The following is a 23,051-nucleotide window of genomic DNA, read 5'->3' on the forward strand; positions in this document are numbered from 1 at the left end:
AAATTACAAATATTCTATAAAAGAAAATAATAAAATTTTTTGCATGTGTTCATTATAGTTACTTTCAATGAAGTCTTAATCTAAAGATTTAAACAGCTTATAATAATTATCCTAAATTTATGCGCAAAGGCGAATCAAAAAGTCAAGTGAACATGTGATGGACAAAAAAATGTACAGAGATAAGGTTATGAAACTTTATTATTCTTGAAACATGGTATTACACTATTTTTCAACGAACGAACCAAAGTGGCTTAAAAATTTAACGTGTTAACATTTAACGGCCTAAACATTAAACAAAATGGCCTAAACATTCCAACGTTGCACTGATTTATCCATACTCCATTCAAAGAACTCTTGGTGCAAGTTCCATAACCAGAGGTAAGTGTAACTCTTCTGTAAATCAGGCTTATACGTAGGATGATTGAGAATTCCACACTTGATCCCCCGGAGGTGCATACGGGTCTGTGCGGCTGTATGGGGTCATGCATATAGTCCTGATTTAGCCCTTTCGGATGAACATTTATTCGACAGTCTGAAAAAGCACCTTCATGAACAACCTTTCCAGACACTTCAAGAGGCACAACAAGCTGCACTTACCTCTAGTTATGGAATCTGGAGCAAGAGTTCTTTGGTCGAGGCAATGATGAATTATTTCCACTGTGGAATAAATGCTTAGACCATTTTGATTCCTTCTTCAAATAGTAGTGCGATACCAGGCTTCAAACATAATAAAATTTCATTCCCGTATCTCTGTACGTTTTTCTGGCCATCAAAAATTCTCCTTTCTCTTTGATTCACCCTTGTATTAAAAACATCTGAGTGATAATCTAAATGTAATACTAAACAAATAGTTTTAAGTTAATTTACGTCCTGATAATTTAATCAGCTTACAAAAAATCACTAGAAAATATTTTAGAAACTAAACTAAAATTATTCATTTAAATTGCTTTTAAAAACCGTTTAAGGGAAGACAATAAGAAAAATTTCTTCTGAATTTAAAACATTAAGCATGAAATGTTTGAAATACAGGGTGATTCTAATTAAAGCAGCAATTTCAAAAATCTATAATTTAATAACTACTCGTCAAAATGACCTGATATTTTAGCAGAGGCAATGGATTTTGTTTGACGAAAGAAAAAAATAGTTCAAAAATCCGCTGATAGATGGTGTTGTCAGGGTTCACATTTCCTGGAGATATGCAAATTACTCTGCTATAAAAATGAAGAGCACCAGCTCCTTGCCTGAATGCTTCATCATGAATTTGACTATGAAAGATGGCGCTCTGCTTTTGAAACTTTTTTATAAGAACAATGAGTGTGCACTTACAGCTATTAGGAAGTTTCGGAGATTTAAATTTATAAAATTGGGTTCAATAGCTACAAAAGGCCAGCAAAAAATGAATGCTAAATTCGAAGAGACCGATTCATTTGACGTGAAATGGGGTAGAGGAATTAAACTAGTTTTAACTGCGGCAGTGAAAGATGCGGCTACAGCATTAGAAGAACAGACGAACAGTGATGCTGGAATCAAAATTTACAGTTTGCAAAAGTTTGCTGATGGGGTTAGTATGACTCAAAATTTTGTACCAGATCACAATAGAGCATATAAATTTGAACTGCTTCAAATTATTTAATAATCCGCTAGCCTCGTCTCTGATCATATTATCGATTTCTGAATCTTCATATATGCTGTACGATGCATATGCATATATGCATCGTGAATTGGACCAATTTGAAACCGCAGAGCTTTTAATGAGTTGACTCGACTTTCCCATCGCGTATCACTCAATGGTTTTAGGGTGTAAAGTATCAATATATTTCCGAAATATTGCCCAACGAAAAGAAGAGGAAGAAAAAAATTTATGTAACTTTTGAACAATATTGAAGTTGGCTGCCTCAAACAAGGATTTTGCCAAATCGTTTACAACCAAATTTAGCGAATGGCTGCTGCATGGAACATAAAATGCACTGGGGTTTATATTTCTGATTCTTGTTTGTACTCCCGATTTTTCTCCTCTCATACTGGGACCATTGTCATACCCTTGACCGCGCATGTTTTCTACTTTAAGCCTATTTTTCTCTAGCTCTTCTAGTAAAACCTCCGACAATTCCTTAGCTGTTGATCTCTCAATGGGTAGAAAACCCAAAAAATGCTCGTTGATATTTACTTGAACTTCAGACTCTGATTCCTGTATGGAGACAAATCTTACCACAAATGTCATCTGTTCTACTTTACTTGCATCGGGAGTACAGTCAAGAATCACGGAATAATACTTGACCTTTTAAACTTGCTCATTGATGTGGTACTTTATGTTGTCATGCAATAAATTGTTTCATTTTATATAGTTTTCCCTAGATATGTAGCTTTGATTTCTTCTTTATTGAGGACTCTGCGAACGTGTTCCTCCATTTTTGGATCAAACTCAGCCAATAGCTGAATTAACTTCAAAAAGTTTCCATTATTGTGTTCATACAGTTTATCGCTTGTTCCTCGAAAAGCTAGAGAGCTCTCGCATAGTATTTTAACGACTGATATAATGCGTAAAAGAACTTCAGACCAGTGATTTATCTCAGAATCAATGAGTCTCTGAGAAACTGCACCTATAGTTTCACCTATTTTCAATCTTTGCTTCAATTCAAGCCATGATTTCAAACAATCTATATGAGTTTTAGCATTTTCATGATGTGCTAAAGACTCCCCTAAATGCTTCCAGTCTTTAAATCCCTGATTGACAAGAGCGCTCAAGCTAGATGGTGCAGCAAAAAGTCGACATGGAAAACAGTACAAAGCGTTTTTAAATACGGAATATACCATCCATTCTCTTAAAACCTCTTCTCCATTTCTAAGCCTTTTCTTGTATCCTTGTATTCTTTCATCGTACCAAAGAAAAAGAAGGGAAGCACATTTGAGAGGCATAAGGAAGCGGTAAAATCTTTTCGTACCCAGCATTGACTCGCGTTTGCTTTGCTGCCTTTAGTTTCTTGTGGTGCCTGTCATTTTTAAAGGCACATTAGTTATGTGCCTCTTACGCGAGAAAATAAAGGGTAAATTTAGCTTGTACCTTTTATATAAGAGGTACTATTTTTAAAGTGTACTCCCTACATTTTATTTTTACATTTGTAATATATAACTACCCAATTTTTTTTAATACGAAAGACAAACTAAAACAAGCAAAATGAGAGATACTCTGCCAATTTATGGGCATCTAAGCTCACACGATTAACACCAAATCCCCCCTTCATTGTAGGTACCTCCACTGGCCCCAAAAAAATTTGATACCACACAAGACATTTTTTGATGTAAACTCTAATTTTTGAATCCCCCCCCCCTTGTGCGCCACTGGCTTAAAAAAATAAAATGCATTTTATTTAACTCCAGACTCAATTACCTTTCATTTGATACCACACAAGCCATGTTTTGATCTGAACTCTAATTTTTGAAATTTACTCCCACCCTTTTTTGGGCTTATGTCTGATGGATTTCATTCGTTTTTGAAAATGAAAACAAAAATCAAAGCACTTACCTTCACAGAAGCCAAACGCACTGGACAATTTGCACAAGCACTTTTTTAAAGCTTTTTTTCACTAACAATTTAAACAAACTATTTTATTTCGCACCAGCCGAAGTCTAGTGGCAAATAATGCATTGTTTTAAGTCTACTTCTTTTTAATATGCAGTTAAAAAGGGCTGTTAGATCTTGTTTCACTTGGTTTCAAAATTGTTGTTTCCTGTATAGTCGTGTTGCCACGGGCCGAAAAACTTGTCAATTCTTGAAAGGCGGTGGTTGAGTGGTTTTGTCATGTTGAATTGAATTCAACTAGATTTTGCTTTAATGTTTCAATATATGATATTATTTGAATTATGTGCTTAGAAATAAGAATGATAAATTCCGCCCGCCACCTCTCAATCTTGTGAACTATAATTTTGGCACCCCTAAACCATTGCGCTCCGGGCGGCCGCCCGGATCGCCCTACCCTGGGGCAGGCCCTGTTGCTACTTGCTGACTTGGAGGCATGTGAATCTTTTGCGCTACGATTGCTTGCCCTGATGAATGTTGATAAAGAAATGCCTTGGAACATTCTGTGGTCTGACGAAGCTCACTTCCATTTGCAAGGTTCTGTAAATACGTAACATTTCAGGATATGGGCGACCGCGAATCCGTTCCAGCTACAGCCATTACCTCTTCACTCTTAAAAGGTCACTGTGTAGGGCGGAATAACAGCAGCTTTCATCGTCAGTCTGTTCTTCTTCGAGGAGATCGCGTCCTTCCAACACTTCAGCAGTGTGTGGATCACACAACATTCATGCAAGATGGGGCCCCCTCCGTGCATTGCTACTCCTGTAAGTCCCGCAGTGGACTGATCGTTAAGACACACGAGCGATTAATCCTCACTTCGGCCGGATCACGCTATTAGTCGTAGATGACATCACTGTTTGGGGGAAGGGATATGCTGTGTATTGCATAGTAAATTGGCGACAGATCTTGATTTGGCTACAGGTCTTGGGGTATTAATCCGTTTTTAGATGCACCTGGATTTCAGCCCCAACCCCTCTAAGAAGCTGCAGCCATGATGAAGGAGATAATGATATAGGGAGTTAAAGAGGGGTTGTGCACGTAGGGTTGCACACCCCTTCGTTTTGGCGTACGAAAGGGACACCCCTTCGGGTTGGCGTCCGTAGGGGTGACGTGCCAGCAATTAAGTGAGAGGTTGAACTGAGGAGTCTTACTTGCTGATAAAAATATTCTTAAATGTATTTTCGTCAGACGTGAAGTGACTATTAACTATTTTTCATTATATTTTTAGAAAATACATAGAGACTCAAATAATAAATTCAGATACTGCGATTTTTTATACATATCAATGAAATTTAAAGCTTTTTGAGGGTTGAGGCACCGAGAATGAATGACAAACGAAAAAAATGCTTTTGAACACCCTATGACAAAAAAATGTAGTAATAAATTTGTAACTTATTATTTTGGTTCTTATATACAATAATTGAACAAAACTTCGTAAACGTAGCTTAAATATTTTTGAAAATATAAACATTTTTATTAAAAAAAAATTTAAAAAAAAACTTATTTTTTTGTCTTGCGTTTTTTCTAATAACTTTAAAAAAATTCAATAAAATAAAGTAAAAAACGTTTGAATCAATTTTAAATTGATTAAAAAATTATTGACATAAAAATTTTAAAAAGAATTTGTGAAAAACTGCTCCAAATACGTGTAATTAACGTTTTTTTATACTGCGCATATACGCAAAAAAAAAAATAACTAAATAAAATAAATAAATAATTTTAAAAATTTTCTTAATTTTGTAGTGAATCTTATTTGACAACTACTTAAGTCCGATTTGAATATCTTAAGCAATTTTCTAAGGAGTTTTTTTTTTGAAGTTATACTTCTTATGCGACTTCCAACAAGGTTGCGTTAAACGTTTAACGATACATTTTTATTGGCCGGGAAATCACGTGGTAGGATCCAGTTTTCCCTCATTCATTTCCATATTGTTTTGGTTCTCACTAGCATAAAAATAATAAAAGTCATAAAAGTATTGTTTTTCTATAAATATTTTTTTTGTTTGATTTGATACACATATAATTTAATAGGATAGTATTTTTTATTTTCAAATTTAGTGGATAACAATTGTAAAAAATGAGTGAAAAGAATCCCACGGACAATGCGACGGATTTAAGGTTATGTCAAGGTACGTCTCTTGTGAATATCAATTGATTGTTAGGTTTTCCTTTTTGAAATTACATTATGACGCATTCACAAACATTATTAATACAAATACATTTTCCATGGCGAGACGATGAGGCAACCACAAGCACTTCCACTGGTTCAAGAGGTCCACGAGGGAAAAATGAACAATATTACCGTTATTACAGAGCACGGAAGCGAGCGGAGCAGGAAAAAGAGCCGTTGAATAGAACTAGTGATCCTTCTACGACTGCTGATTCTTCTACAATTAACGTCGCAGGTTACGAAGTTAAACTTCTTCCGTGCGGAGGGACTCCACGCACAATTTTTTTCTTTTTAAAAGAAACCTCAAAATAATAAAGGATTTTCCACAAATTTCATTTTGTACTATTAAACAAGATTTATAAATGACACCGGTTGGAGATTATGCCGATTAAAGTATCTTTTCTTTCGCATGTTTTATTTCCTAATTTCATCACACTTTGTTGCCCAGACCATCATTTGTAGGGTACTATCATTTGTTAATAAATCTTGTTTAATAGTACAAAATGAAATTTGTGGAAAATCCCTCATAATTTTTAGCTTTCTCTTAAAAGAGTAAGAAAACTACTTAGAAAATTGCTTGAAACTTTTTTCATTTTTAAGATATTCAAATCGGACTTAACTTATTAGTTGTCAAATACGATTCACTGTAAAAATAAGATAATTTTTTTTAAAAAAAATTTTCCGCACATGCGCTGTTAAAATTGATTCAAACGCTTTAATTTTTTTTTTTTTAATATTTAAACTATAGCAAAAAAAAAAATTTTTTTTTTATAAAAATTTTCATTCATCTTCATAAATATTTAACCAAGGTGTACGAAGTTCTGTCCAATTATTGCATATAATATCCAAAATAATAGTTAGGAGTTACAAATTTATTGTCACATTTTTTGGCACAGTTGTTGTTTTCCGTTTGAAGTTCATTGTCGGTACCTCAAACTTCAAAAAGCGTTAAACTTCATTGATACGTAGGAGAAATCGTACCATTTAATAATTTTTAAATTTATGAACTGATTCTCTAAGTATTTATTTTTTAAATATTAAAAAATGTGTTAGTATCGAAGTGTCTCAATTATTTTGTCAAACTCCTGTATTTATGATTAGACACATACATATATATAAATTTAAAATAAAATTTTTTATTAATGTATGTCATTCCAAATTTTTTTTTTCATTTTTATTTAATAAAATCTCCTCTCCTAGAGATTACATTATTACACTATTCTTTTCATATCCGCCTTATCTTTATTAAAATGACATAATCAGAAAGCTATAATGGGTAAATGTGATATATAATTTTTTCCCTGTCTTAAAGCATTTTAAAACATGGGGTGAATTTATTTTGCTAAAAATTTTATAACACAAATTAAATCTAAGACACAAATTTATGTAATTTTAATTACATATGAAGCTTTAATGAAAAACAAACTTTTTATTTTAGTGAATCCTTCTGTTTTAAAATATATCTGTGAATAACAAAATAAAGCGATTAAAACAAAGGGAAAAGAAAAAAAAAAGAAGAAAAAAAGAACTATAGAAATGAAGATTGGTACTTGGTCAGGTAAGCGAAGAATCACTTTAACTAAACAGAAACTAGCATCCACACAGAAATCGGAACTCTTCTGCTAAAGTTTTCATTCCGGATTCAAAAAATAAAAATTATTGGTTTTGTTGGCGATGATATCGTAAGGCGATAAAGAATCATGCATAGTACACACGCAGAGCATTCAGAATTCTTCGCTAACAGCTTCTAATCGTTTTCTAAACGATAATAAAAGGGCCTTCGATATTCGACGGGTAAGGAAGGGGGAATGAAATTCTCCTCGAAGGAAAAACGGATTAATACCCCAAGGAACCGTTTTTATCTATTAATGTTTTTTTGTTATTATTAATTATGAATCAGGTGATTTGCGAAAAAATATTTAAACGAAATAAAAATTTATACGAGCATATAAGAAACGTTCATTAAGCTGATGTAAAAACTAGAAGTTTGAAATGTCCTATGAATGGGAATATTTATTATAATCAAAAAGTAATAAAGACAATATTCATATTTTGAACAGTTTTGTGGTCATTTTTATTATCTAAGTAAGTGATATTAAACAATACTGCTTTTACTTCATGGGCAACTGGGGCTGATCTGGAAATGCAGGGGGGGGGGGGAGGCTAAGCACAGAATTTTGGTCATTACTTTGAACAAAATTTAAATGTTGTTTGATTATAAAGTTTTTAAAATTATTCACAACACAACTAAATAAAGATGTATCAGTAAATTTGAGCTTATATTTTTATCAACTTCGTTACTTCATAACTGTAAAAGATAATTCTCAAAAATATAAAAAAAATAATTAAAAAAAGCGTATTTGTAATATTGTATAGTATTCATCATATTTATTTATTTTAGCTTTCATGAATTTCAATCAATTAAAACAAAAATACTGTCTGAAATACTCAAAAGGACATTTACCTTTCTCCCCCATCCTAACGACGACATAATATTATGTTAACATTTACAAGGAAGAAACAAATCCCGAAGCACATGTTAATAGAAAATTTGTCGCCAAAATCATACAAACACCAGCCAATAGCCACCATCTCCCTTCCCCCAAACAGTTATGTAATTTTCGACCAATAGCCTGATCCGGCCCAAGTGAGTATTAATCGCTCGTTAAGACACGGTTCCCAGCAGATCACCGAAGTCAAGCATCACTGGCTACGGTCAGTGTGCGGGTGGGTGACCACTTGGATCAGTCTGCGTAGAGACTGAGGGTGTGCTGTATGCGAATTGCCAAACCATACCATAGATTATAGAAGGGTTGGCGAAAATTTCTATTGGTGTTAAAAGAGCGTTCTCGCAAATCGCCTAACAGCTGTGTGCTCATGTTTTTGTTTTGTTTTCGGTATCACGTATCTATCATTCACCAAGTTATATATGGGTGCGAGATTTCAGAGTTTGAAAGAAGCTGATCTTCATTAGATTCTTCTGCATTAAATGAAATATCAAGCGCATTTTTTTGTTATAGCGCCGGCATAATCGTTTGTATCTGTTAACATAATTGTGTTTATTAGCGTTTTTTAGATGGTCGTAATAAAACTAAGATAAAAAAAATTATGTATTATTACCTCTATAGCCCCTTCTATATTTTCATAACTTTTATTAAATGTATTTCGAGTAGTGAACTTCTTTACCTACTCATCCACTAATTAAAATTAATAATTTCACAATAACCTTTAATCCTTAATAATGAAATGATTATTACAATAAAGTTTGTTTACTTAAAAGATTAAAAAAATTTTTTTTATTGTTTAGCAGAGACTTTGTTTCGAATTCTATATTCATTAATCAAACTTAATGGTTCTGCTCGATAACCATTTACAATTTTTTTAAAATTTTATTTAATATTCAGTTATTATGGAATTCTTTAAATATTTTTCGACGTAGAGATTATTTAGCAATAATACGAAAAGCTGAAATTTATAAATGTATAATATTTATAAATGTTTAAGAGAATTTTTAGCAGCTATTTTGCGCTAATTATTTTAGTCCAAATGTTCATTATACGCAGTTTTATAATAATAATTGTAAAATTCATTGAACAATTGAATATTATATTTTAAAATGCAAGTAGAATTTAATAATTATTTCATTTTATAATTGTAAAACGGTAGATAAGTAACTTCGTCATAAAATTTTACATGAAACGAGAATATTATACGATTGCTTTATAATGAACGAACAACAATTTAAGTTTTAAACTTTTTGTGCAAAAGAAAAAAGAACGAAATTTTTTCCTGTCATCGGTGTTAGCCATTAGAGAGTCTTTTATCATTTAAATATTAAGTCAGTACTGTTCCATTTTAAATAAAAATGCATTTTGCTCCGGAAAAAAAATTACTTGAATTTGTCAATAGAAATCCCTAATTATTGCAGCAAAAACTTTTAAATTTCTAATCAAACTTTTCTTTATTATAATTTTGTGCAAATAATTATTATTAATATAAATGACTATTAAAAAGAATTGATTGAGAATGTCCAATTTTAATGAATTAACTGTTTAAGCAATCAGATTAATAACTTTTTTCATAATTTACAAATGGAGAAAAGTCTTTTACAGTTTAAAAGTGAAGAGAAAAATAAAGTTGAGATTAAATTTATAAAGTAAGCACAACTCGAAGGAGGTTGAAGTAAGGGCATTAAAATCAAAATTTCAAAAGAAAAAAAGAAATCACGTTTTAGTGTACAGTGAGCAGTAAACAAAAAATCTAAAACTAACTTTTGATCTAATAATCAGATGTTTACGTTCTAGGACTCAAACTTTAGATATAGAATTTCCTTAATTCCCTACCATTATTGTAAGATATTTACTTTTTACCTAACTTGTAAAATTAAAAAGTTTAGAATTCCTTACAAAATGACTCAGGCGAAGTGATTGTGTTTTATTTAAATATTATTTAGAAAGAATTTTTCTAAAAGTATTTCATTTAAAGTTTTTATCAAACTTTTGTTTTTTTATTTATCTATAGTTATTGAAAGTTAAGTTGATGATTTTTAAGTTGAAATGAATGCCGCCCGCCGCCCTGATTTGCATATTTCAAAAGAAATGTATAACTTGACATTAAACACTCAGGACTTACAATTATAAATCAAACAATCACTACATTTATTTATTAAAAAACACTCTTATGACCTGATAATAAATTGATCTAAGTCTTCAATGTGAGTTTTATAACATATAATTCATTTAAACTCAGCACATACATCTAACCTCTGTTCTCGCCAATGTCGCAATTTTAAAATATAGGTTTTCTTTTATAAATTTTCTGATATTTTCATAAGAAGGATAGTATTAAATTCGAGAATTAAAAATTTGTGCCGAAAAAAGTTGTTAAAAATTATAATTATTATTAATATTTGACAACAGGAAGTTTTTAATTGAAGGTTGACAATTTTTTTAATTATGTTATTTTTTTAATTATGTTATTTTTTAATTATGTTATTTTTTAATTATGTTATTTTTTAATTATATTTTTTAATTATATTTTTAATTATCAAACTCATATAACAGTATTTAGGAATCTATAAATTTATGTTACGTATGATCGCTGCGGAATAACCTGTACGCAATATATGTAAATAAAATATAGTTTTGAAATTGTGCATTTTCTATTAATTGCATTTATTATTCTTATATTGAAAGAGTATCAAGTTATCTATGACCTCCATAATGAATGAAGTCTTTACGGACTTTTATATATATTAAGGAATTGAATCAATTGTTCACGAAGTTTAAGATCTCATCTCATTGCAAAAAAAGTAATTTAATAAAATTATGCAAAAAAAGTAATTTAATATATTTTTTTCTTTACAATGAATGCTTCTAGTAATGAAACAAACGCTTTCAAACTTTATTTTAAAAATGTCGATTATTTCGTTTGCAAGAAACTATTACTTTAAAGCGTGATGACATTTTTGAATACTCTAAATTTTTTCCAGTAAATAATATGTCTTCGTTAATTTCTAAAAAAAATAATCTTTATAAAAAAGCTTACATTATTCTTTTATAGAGAATATTGATTTAATAGAGAATATCACTAAAATAGAACAGGTATTCTTACAATAAAAGTTAAATAGAATCAATTCTTCAAAATAGCGTTCCAATAAAACATGGTATTAAAATGTTACGTTATTTTTTGTGATTGGTTCATTAATAAATTATTTTTATTTCTTCGCAAACACAATTCTTGTAAAGAAAATTAAAAAACTGAATCTGTTATATCAAAAAACTAGATCGTTTTATAAATTATTGAGTTTAATAAAATATAAATACAGTATATTTGTAAAGTGATCAACAATAAAAAGGTTATTTTCTTTCTTCTAAAAAGAATTAGTGAGTTATTTTTATTCATCATGTCTAGTCGAGGAGGTGAAAGAGAATATCGAATTACACTGTTTAGGTTAATGTAATTTCGTTCTCCCACCAGATTTACGCGTTATCCATCGCCAATTCCACCTGCAATCGCCACGTTTATAATCTATGGTATGGTTTGGCAATTCGCGTGCGGTATTGGTCCTCGTTAAACTGATCTACCGTAAAGTGCTCGACTTCTCTTGCAGGTCGTTTTGCTACCGAAGCGAGGGTACCATCCCCTCTGCAGAGGATCAAAATTGTGAGGGCATGTCTTCGGATCATCCTAAGGGATGTTTCCCAGACCGTCGCCAATAGCCCATTGTGCAGCTCTAGTGCGACGTAATTGAACTACAACAACAACAAGCTACTCCTGTAAAGCAGCTGCTGAGTGCTCATGTAGAAGATTTATAGTATCATAAGTCACCATTTTCCAACAACGTGGACGACACGTTACCTGACTTAAACCCGTGTGATTTCCGGCTTGGGGGTTTATTTACATCGGGTGGATTTTAAGAATCTAGCCGACTTGATAGCAAGCATCGCACAGCACATTCATTGCATCAGTGCAGATTCCCTGCGATCAGCTGTGGAGTGTGAAGCCTGCTGTTTCGAGCTTCCAATCAGTAGCGGAAATAGGAGGAGGGCACGTCGAACAACTTATGCCTTAATCATCAGCAAGTTCTATAAAGGTCTTTTTTTGGAATTATCAATGTTGTCGCTGTAAGCACGTATTCTTGTCCTTTCACTAATAAAATTTTAGTAAATCCCTGAACTCGATTGTTTCCTTTTGCCTAAAACATTCTTATGTGCAACGAATCCGTTTTTAGTATTTCACCTGACAGTTCCCTGACAGCGCCATCTATCGGCAGTTGTGGAAATATTCCATCGTCAAACAAAATTCCATTGCGATTGATCTGTTAAAATATCAGACCATTCGGACGAGCAGTTTTAAAATCATCGCCTTTTGAAATCGTAACTTTAGTTATAATCACCCTGTATTGATCAAAGTATTTAGAAAAAGTTTCACGTGAAAATTATAATAAAAATTTAAGTTTAAAAATAATTTTTATTTTTCAGCAAATATTTGTCAGCATTCTCAAAATACAAGTACTTATGCAAACTGAACAAGAAATTTCAATTAATTACATTTTATTTAATTACAAAACGGAAATATAATTATGTAGCGTACGAAAGTCAATTATGAGACGAGGGAAAATGTGACTGCGAGCGAATGAACTTATTCAAAATTAATCTGAAATCCGTAGATTATTACCGAATCTATGAAGGTCCGCAGCAATCTTTTTTTTCTTTTCTTTTACTTATTTTTTTAATTTTTTTTAAGTTTTATTTTTGCTAATTGATATGAGTGGAACTATGGTATTTGAATTCATTATATCAAAATAAATTGGTTCTATTACTTGGTTTCAAGGGTCAAAGCTGAAAATAATGCGGCCATCTAGAGGCTAAATAATTTCTTATACAAGTTTTGACCATTTTACTTTCTTGAGCACTCCCTGGCCGATGGTCACGAGGGTCCACCAAAGGCTCTGTGGTGGCTTGGAGCTAGCTTTTTCGATTCCCACTGTAACCATGGATATATCTTTGTGATGCCCTTCTCTAATTTGTGTTATTTGTTCAACTTGATAAGAACTTATAAGTCGTACTTTGTAGTGAGCACCATATGGCTTTTATACTTAAGATTTTTTAACAGTTTCAAAATTAAAACAGAAACTAAAGCACTATGCTCAAAATGCGAAACAGAACATCAGAATAACATTTGATCTAGTGATGAAAAACATTTGATCTGAATAACATTTCGCGTAGTAGAATAATCAACTTCAATGTTTCGGGGAGTTCACTTTAACTACTCTAATAAATTAATCCAGACAAGGTTACTAAATAAGACAAAAAAAATTTTTTTTTCTTGAATAAACAATACGGAATTGGATTTTTAACCCTTAAAAATGGTCAAGAGCACAATCGTAAAATGGACCGCTCGCCGTCGCTACTACGCTTTTCGGGCAAACTCCAACGACTACGGATTATCCGTAATTTCAGGAAATATTTTTCCCGTTGGTAGCAAGGGAACTTATAGTATTTATAGTATTTAAATATATAAGAATTAAAGGAAATTTGTCCACCACTAAGCACAAGTGATTTAAAAAAGGTATATATAAGGTCATATAGCCGAATGCTTAAGGCGAAGATATGCCACAAGATACGACGAAGTTCTTAAGTTCTAATAATTTTTTTAAGCAATCTATTTGTTTCAGAAAGTACTTCCTTGGTTCACTACCAATGAATAAAATAATTCGCAACAGCTTCAAATATTTGGAGTCTCTGTTTTCGGATTTAATCGAATCAAAATCTTTCTTTTTTTTACACAATTATAAAACTCTTTACAAAAAAAGAAAATAAATTATTTTTGTATGGAATTAATATATATATATATATATATATATATATATATATATATATATATATATATATATATATATATATATATATATATATATATATATATATATATATATATATATATATATATATATATATATATATATATATATATATATATATAAGCTGCAAGTAAATAGAACTCATAAAATAAGTTCAAAATGAAGATAAAACAAAGGAAAATTACAGACAGATTAAAAAGGGCAAAAAAGAAAAAAAATAATAAAAATAACAAAAAACTGGAAGGAAAAAAATAATAATCCGGAAAAAAAGGCTAAAATTTTTTTTTAAAAAATCCGGAAAATAAAATATATAATCTTTTTATCAGCCCATACGATTATATCCGCAAAAAAAGACTGCTTTCTAATATTGTATCAATATAGCCAAAGCAAAATATATCAATGCAATAGTGTGAGAAGCACTCAAAAAATTTTTACAAAAATTACAACAAATAAATAAAAATAGAACACAATATGTAAAAATAATACGTAAAAACAGAACATAAAATATAACAGAATAAAACATTAAACATAATCCATAAAGCGAGCAACGAATTCAAATGAACTTACACAAACGGAAAATTTTTCAGGAATGATTTAAAATATTTTCGTAACAAGATTGCCAGATTGCAAAATATGAAAACAAAACCGCAAATTGAGCGTAACTAGAGGAGTTTTGTTTTAAAGTGCGTTCTTACTGCATTACTGAAGTGCGTTTGATTTGTTAGTTACCAAGGATGGGTCAGAAAATGGATGTGCGCAAGGTAATACTATACTGGATAATTTAAAGAAGTTGACTATAAATAATTATAGAAAATAAATATTTATTCAAGAAAAAAATATAAAATATAAAAGAGAAAGAAACATGAATTGCCTATTTTGAACATAATTTTAGCCACAGATTTGGCGAAATGGATTTGCACATGGAAAAATTGTAAAAATTAACAAAGAAATTTATTAGTAAATAATTTTACCCACGGAATTGCCCGAAATGGATTTGCACACGGAAAAATTTTAGATTATGTTTTATTCTGTTTTTTCTTTATATTTTATTTTCTGTTTTTACATGTTACTTTTACTTATTGTGTTCCATTTTATTCATTTGTTGCAATTTTTGTAAAAATTTTTTGAATTCTCCTCACACGATTGTATTGATATATTTTGCTTTGGCTATATTGATACAATATTAGAAAGCACTCTTTTTTGCGGATATAATCGTGTGGGCTGATGAAAAGATTATATCTTTTATTTTCCGGATTTTTAAAAAAAATTTTATCCTTTTTTTTTCTTTTCCGGATTATTATTTTTTTTCCTTCCAATTTTTTTGTTATTTTTATTATTATTTTTTTCCCCCTTTTTTCATATGTCTGTAATTTTCCTTTGTTTTATCTTCATTTTGAACTTATTTTATGAGTTCTATTTACTTGCAGCTTCTATATATATATATATATATATATATATATATATATATATATATATATATATATATATATATATATATATATATATATATATATATATACAGTGGTGGCCAAAAGTGTGGACACTTTTTGAAAGTTTCATGCTTTTCAACTTTGTGTGCTTGTAGAATATATTAATTTTTACTTAAATACAAACGTTTATATATCAATTTGAAAGTAATTTAATGTAGAATTTAATAATAAATACAGTTTTACAATATCTGTATTACAATATATGTATTACAAAAAAAGTTATGCAATTAATAGTCAGATCTATCTTAGATTTGCATTTTTTTAAAGTGATACTTACACAATCAATACTTAGTTGGATGACCCTTATTTTTTAAGACAGCTTCACAGCGTCTTTTCATCGAGTGAACGAGTGTTTGGAGTTCATCTTTCGTAATCACATGGTGCCAAGAATCAATTATAGCTTCATTAAGTTGTCTTTTATTTTATGAACGTTTTTTTCGTACAAGAATTTTCAAACATCGCCACAAATTTTCAATTGGATTGAGATCAGGGCTGTTTCCTGGCCATGGTAATATATCTATGCCTTTATTTTGAAAGAATGCTTTGCATACTTTTGCTGTGTGGCATGGAGCTGAATCCTGCTGCAAAATAAATGGTGCGTTGTTGGAGAAGAGATCCCTGATTGAAGGTATCAATTTTGGTTTCAGGGCAGTTTCGATGCATTTTTTGGCATTCAGGATGCCATCAATCACTTGAATTCGGTCCACACCATCTGCAGACATACATGCCAAAATCATGACATATGTTGGATTTTTTGTAGTTGCTTCAATGCAATCAGGATGAAGTGCTTCACCTACTCTACGTCTCACGTATTTTCGACCATCACTACCAAAGAGCGATATTTTACTCTCATCGCTGCAGATTACTTGCTACCATTGATTTTCTGACCATTTAATGTGTTCTTTTGCCGACTTAACTCGTTTTTCGCGTTGCTTTTGATTTAAATATGGTTTTTTCCTTGGAATTCTAGCTTGTAGTCCAAATCCTGATAACCTTCTTCTTATTGTTTTTGAACTTACTGCAATACCAGCTGCATTCATTTCACATCTAATGACATCTGATGACATTTTTCTATCTTGAAGGCATACCTATTTAATTTTTCTATCGGTAGTAACACTTGTGCATTTTTTTCGGCCTGATTTGGCATCCTGAATGCCAAAAAATACATCGAAACTGTCCTGAAACCAAAATTGATATCTTCCATCTGGGATCTCTTCCCCAACAACGCACCATTTATTTTTCAGCAGGATTCAGCTCCATGCCACACATTAAAAGTATGCAAAGCATGCTAGGCAATAAATAAAGGCATAGATATATTACCATGGCCAGGAAACAGCCCTGATCTCAATCCAATTGAAAATTTGTGGCGACGTGTACGATTTGTGGCGATTCTTGTACGAAAAAAACGTCCATCCAATAAAAGACAACTAAGTGAAGCTATAATTGATTCTTGGCACCATGTGATTACGAAAGATGAACTCCAAACACTCGTTCACTCGATGAAAAGACGCTGTGAAGCTGTCTTAAAAAATAATGGTTATCCAACTAAGTATTGATTGTGTAAGTATCACTTTAAAAAAATACAAATCTAAGATAGATCTCACTATTAATTGCATAACTTTTTTTGCAATACATATATTGTAATACAGATATTGTAATACTGTATTTATTATTAAATTCTACATTAAATTACCTTCAATTTGATATATAAACGTTTATATTTAAGTGAAAATTAATAAATTTTACAAGCACACAAAGTTTAAAAACATGAAACTTTCAAAAAGTGTCCACACTTTTCGCCACCACTGTATATATATATATATATATATATATATATATATATATATATATATATATATATATATATATATATATATATATATATATATATATATATATATATATATATATATATATATATCTGAAAAAACAGTCAAAAAATATAATTTTTGTAACTGGGCGGGGCTACCCGACACATTTTGAAAAGAGCTGAAAAACATGTTTTTTTAAATTTCTATTTTTTTAAGTTAAACTATTCTTTTTTTGGTTTATTCTTTTTGCATTATTTAATTAGATGGTAAAACAAAAATATTAATTATTACTCAATATTATACAGAAATATAAGCGATACTCCTTAAGTGGGCGGGGCTACCCGACTCTCCCCTATATATATATATATATATATATATATATATATATATATATATATATATATATATATATATATATATATATATATATATATATATATATATATATATATATATATATATATATATATATATATATTTGAATTTTTTCTTTGAATGGAAATTATCTTCTAAAAAAAGAGTTTTGCAACTGCGTGGTAAATGTTTTTGATTTGTTTAAATAATTCGATCAGAGATATAGCAAAAGAAAGCAAAAAGTAATATTACCATTAATGGGATTAAAATTTTAAACGGTCTCCGAGCTAAAGTACTGAACTATATTTTTTAAATAAGGGTGAAACCCCTTTCCTTCCTTATTTGAGGGACATAATTCCAATCAATTGAAAAAAGGTACTTTTATCAAAGAAAACTTTTTTTTTTCATGCTTTATTACGTGATTTATAATTCGTTCGCACAAAATAATCAGCATATTTAAAGTTAGCTCTTTCAACCTTTAAAATTACATTTTAATGCGAGAAAATCTTCTCCTTAAATTTAAAATGATTAAGTTTTTATTTTGTTTTGTTTTTCTGTGCAGCGTACTTCCTTCTTATATGACTAATCACAAGATAATGATGTAGCAGGACCCGATATTGCTATAGGTAATGAATTTTGAATTCTGTTTCTATAAGTTATTTCGATTTTGAAATTCTCGATCAACTTAAATAAATTAACTTTTCTCTATTTTTCTTTTTCTCAAATATATTTTATTATTGTATATTATACATATTTCAGAGCTTTATACATTCCACCAATCCTTTTAATTTAATTTAAGAATAAATGCCGTCGGAAGCCTATTAACACCAAACTCAAGTCGAGTTAATCTAAACCAAATATAATTTTTTTTAAGTATATTCATTTATTTTTTGATTTTTTTATATAACCTGTATTTATCGAGATATATCCATTTTAAAGAATTTGTATCCTATTTTAATCTTGTAATTACTTCGACATCTTCTATCCTTGTGTATCATGGATCATTCCATGATATGCCATGTTTATCATCCCGTAAAAATCCTAATAATATGAAGAAACGAAAAACGAAAAACAAAAAAATACGGTTGGTCCAATTGAGGTACTTTTTTCTTTAGAATCCAAATTTGCAAAAAAAAGGGGTGGACCATTTTAAGATTTTGAATTTGGGGTCATTGAACATATGATTAGATTTCATTTGATGCGCATTAGAGATTTAGATTGCAGCTTTTATCTTCACATGACTTTAAATCCTAAAAGGTGGGTCGCAAACTGGAGATGGACGTTTCATTCGACAAACACTCGAAAATGAAATAAATTCGAAAAAAAGAAGAAAAAAAATTTTGAAAAGTAATTTACATAACTATTCTGCTTTATACCCTTTTAAGTAATAGTAGTTACATACATCACGGCATTTTTAAATCAGCGGATGTCCATTCAGAATGTTGTTTGCTATCGTAGGAATATTTATGCGATAATTCTATTTTAATAAAAAAATTTAGTAAGCAATGTTATGTTTTTTAAAATTATTTATACTTTTTATTTCAGGTTTTTACGTACTAGTCTTACATTTTTAACTACAATTCAACAAGCATTTTTTTCTTCACAAAATGTCCAGATGTTCGAATATTAACATATTATTCGATTTTGCAAGCAAACGATGTTTTCTTTTATTTTGAAATTTCTCAACAGTATTTTTAAATTATTTTTGGGAAGGCAGCTATAAGATTGCAAAAATACGATTCAAATCTTGATGTAGTATACTCTCGATATCTCAAAGTTGAAGGGGACGCTAAAAATATTTCGAGACAAGTTCAGAATTAAATATGTTCGAAAAAGTGGAAAAATATATTCCAAAATATTACTCTAAAAAGTAGAGTAATGAAACATGATAATAACTACTATTAAATATGTAAGTAATGATAGTTGACTATAGGTCCAAATACAACAATCATAATTTTATTTTTAAAAGTAAGACAGAACTAATTATTCATTAAATAGAAACGAATTGGTTTACAATGAACTTACATTGTAATTTTTGTGAAAAAATTCATTTTCTATTTCGAAAAAAAATTCGACATAGCAAGGTTTCGAGAAGAAACCCTTCGCCATAGGAATTCAAATTAACATTAAGTGGATATGTAATGCCTAGAGGGAAAATATTTTTTTCAAGAAGTTTTTCTGAAATATCGAAGTTCGAGATATGAAGAGTCTACTGTATTATTTTTGAAAAGGTTTGAATTGATTGTATAAAATTTACACCGAAGAGCCATTGCATTATGACCACCCTCCATCTATAACAATGGGCTCACCCAGGTTTTCATGGCTTCTCGCCTAGGAAGATTGTTTTCATGGGGCACATTAGGATCCATAATCCTCATGGAACAATCCCTGACGTCTGTAAGCTACTTGAACATAGTTGCAGACCAGGTTCACCCATTCATGGCAACAGTTTTTCCTGCGGGGGATGGTGTTTACCAACAGTATAATGCACCATGTCATAAGGGTCGAATCGTCGAGGAACATTCCACTGACTTTCAAGTCATGTCTTGGCCCCCAAATTCACCTGACCTTAATTCAATAGAGCATTTGTGGTCCTACTTGGAAAACCAAATTCGTGCTGCCACGCTACCCCCTCGCAATGTGAGGGAATTGTAGGTGAGCGCTTGGTACCAGATACCTCTATCAGCACCTTGTGGAATCAATGCCACGGCGGGTGCTAGCAGTTTTGAGGGCTAAAGGTGGTCCTACATGTTATTAGCAGGGTGGTCATAATGTAATCGTTCTTCGGTGTATATGGAAATAGAAAAGTCCATTTATTTTAAAGGAAACAATGGTCTGTTTGATTTTATCTAAGATTCATTTGGAAAAATTCTAATGTATCTTGTTTTGAAGTTTTTAAAATTTTACTTAAAAGTTAAATAATTAAAAATTTATTTATAAATACTAAGTAGGAAATTGACTATATTAATGATTTGTCAAAAAAGTGTCCCTAATTTAATAAGTCTTATTTTTATCTTCTTATTTATATCGATAAAATAAAATCTTTATAAATTTTGCAATGATAATTTCTGAATAATCATTTAGTTTTCAAAAAAAAAAAAAAAAAAAAAAAAAAAATATGCTTAATTTTTCAATGAATGAGTGAAGCAAATTAATATTTCAATTTTAAAAAAAATCTGCTCTTTTTAAACAACAACTTATTTTCACCATATAAAACAAAAAAAATTTCCAAAAATAACTCGTTTTTTTTAATTATTTAATGGAAATACAAAAAAATCAATAGTTAGTTGAGAAGGGGTTACTCAAGACTTTTTGAGAAGGAACTTGCCTTGTAAATTTGTGGAAAATCAATTCATAATTTTAAGAATTTGAGATTTCAAGAAAAACTACAAAAAACAGTGGTTGGTCCTGACTCTTTTCTAATGATTCGGTTTCTATGAATTCGAAAAAAATCTATCCTTAATTTTACAAATCTAAAATTACTGCGGAAACAGTTTTTTTTTTCTTCCAGGCATTTGTTTTTGTGAATATGCAAAAATAAGGTCCTGTTTTTGCGGGGGTGGGATATGTCTCTCAAAGAGTTGTTTTAAAACTAAGAATTATTCATAATTTTAAGATTTGTGATTTCAAGAAAAATTACAAAAAATGGTGGTTTGTCCCAACTTTTTTCTAATTTTTCGGTTTTTTTGAATTTGAGAAAAATCTACCCTTAATTTCACAAATCTAAAATTACCGCTGAAACAGTTTTTTTCCCCAGGCTTTCAAAGAGTTATTTAAAAATCTAGGAATTAAAGACGTTATCTTCTCTGCTTTTTTAAAAAAGAATTTTGTAAAATGTCAATCCCATAAATATTTTAACGTAACATTGCTGGGGAAAATGACCCTTTAAAATGTTCGAGCATAAAACGTTAGACTTTTTTTTAAAAAAATAATCAAGTCTTTTCCTTTTGTTGATTGTAAAAAACTGGGTTTGTTTTCTTTTTTTTTCTCAAACCTTAATTTATAATTTTTTATTAGCCAAAAGCATTAACTATAGAACCATCCTATCACCCTCCTTCATTATCAGAGAACAAGTTTCGGTTCTGTTGAAGCCGGTAAATAGATTTCTTCAAAGGAGAGAACCATCTAATATAAAATTATACGTTATGTATAACAGCAAATGCTTACTATAGATCGGACGTCAATTTCTACTTGTGAGAAAGCGTGGGAAAAGCGTCGGCTGCAAAAGCTCAAATATATTTTCTAATTTAAGTGGTTTTTATAAGAGATGGGTTAAAATTTACTTCCACTTTTTTTTCTATGCATGCTAGACTATTGTAATAAAATAATTTTGACCACCAAATTTTTTTTTTTATGAATGTAATTTTATATTAAAAAATTAAAAAATAATGATAACTGACAAGAAATAACGAGTTTTTGGTCTCAAAAAATAAGACTAATTTAAATAATTTATATTTTCTTTTTAGAGATTTAAGTTCTTCACAACATTATCTCGCGGGTGGTCTTTTCTTTGATTTTTATGAAAGACAGTGATGGAAGCCCTTTTAATCTTAAATATGACCCCATCATCTTATGCAACATGCTATTTTAAGGATAAAGTTTCTTCTTTTTTTTTTATACTTCATGATAGAACAGGATTCTCCATACATTTTGTTTTGTAGGGCCAAATATTTTCTACCAAAATCAGTAATAAATCTTCGTTTTTAATCGTCTAAACAGATGTGACTAATTCCCTTCTGAACAGAGCGTCTAATTAGGGTTTTGTAAAAACAAATTTTAGTTTTTGCGTTCATAAAAATCCTTTGAAAATCCATAAAAATATCTGTTATCCATTGTAATCGATTTTTAACATCAAGTTCTATACCGTTATAGCTAGAAACAATTTCGTCATGTATTTAAATTGATTGAGAGTTCCAATAAGATATTCGTTGATCTTTAATGGAATCTTCTGCTTACCTATTACCTTCAAAAATATGTTATTATTTATATTAATGGCCATACTAATATCTTATGAGCAGCTTCAAGTGAAATAATTGTTTCCACATCCATCTGCTTTTCCTCGTTTTGTCAATGCATATTTTGTCAATGTATATCACCTGCAAGTTTAAATGGTTGGACGAATATCTGTAATGAAAGGCGATTAGATCCAAATTATTGCCTAATGAAACTTGATTTTGGAGTTGTTTCTAATAATCACTTTTCAATTCCTCTGCTACTTCCGGTATTAAAACTGGTTTTGATACCTTCAGCTCCCCCTTCCTCATTAGTGATTCGTTAGATTTCT

At 30.2% G+C, this 23,051-nt stretch overlaps 1 protein-coding gene across 1 annotated transcript; it reads right to left on the reverse strand.

Annotated features, from left to right (window-relative positions):
* Positions 1–2,337: 2,337 nt before the first annotated feature.
* LOC107448393 (zinc finger MYM-type protein 5-like) lies at positions 2,338–2,916 on the reverse strand. Its single transcript, XM_016063564.2, has one exon. The coding sequence runs from the start codon at positions 2,914–2,916 to the stop codon at positions 2,338–2,340; it is 579 nt and encodes a 192-aa protein (XP_015919050.2).
* Between the last annotated feature and the right edge of the window lie 20,135 nt (positions 2,917–23,051).

This window comes from Parasteatoda tepidariorum, chromosome 11 (genome assembly GCF_982258835.1).
Source record: "Parasteatoda tepidariorum strain Cologne lab strain chromosome 11, Ptep-v5.0, whole genome shotgun sequence".
Lineage (NCBI taxonomy): Eukaryota > Metazoa > Arthropoda > Arachnida > Araneae > Theridiidae > Parasteatoda > Parasteatoda tepidariorum.

What these genes read in the sequence shown, in the direction of transcription:
- LOC107448393 (XM_016063564.2), bottom strand. Translation starts at nt 2,916, where the DNA reads ATGCCTCTCAAATGTGCTTCCCTTCTTTTTCTTTGGTACGATGAAAGA.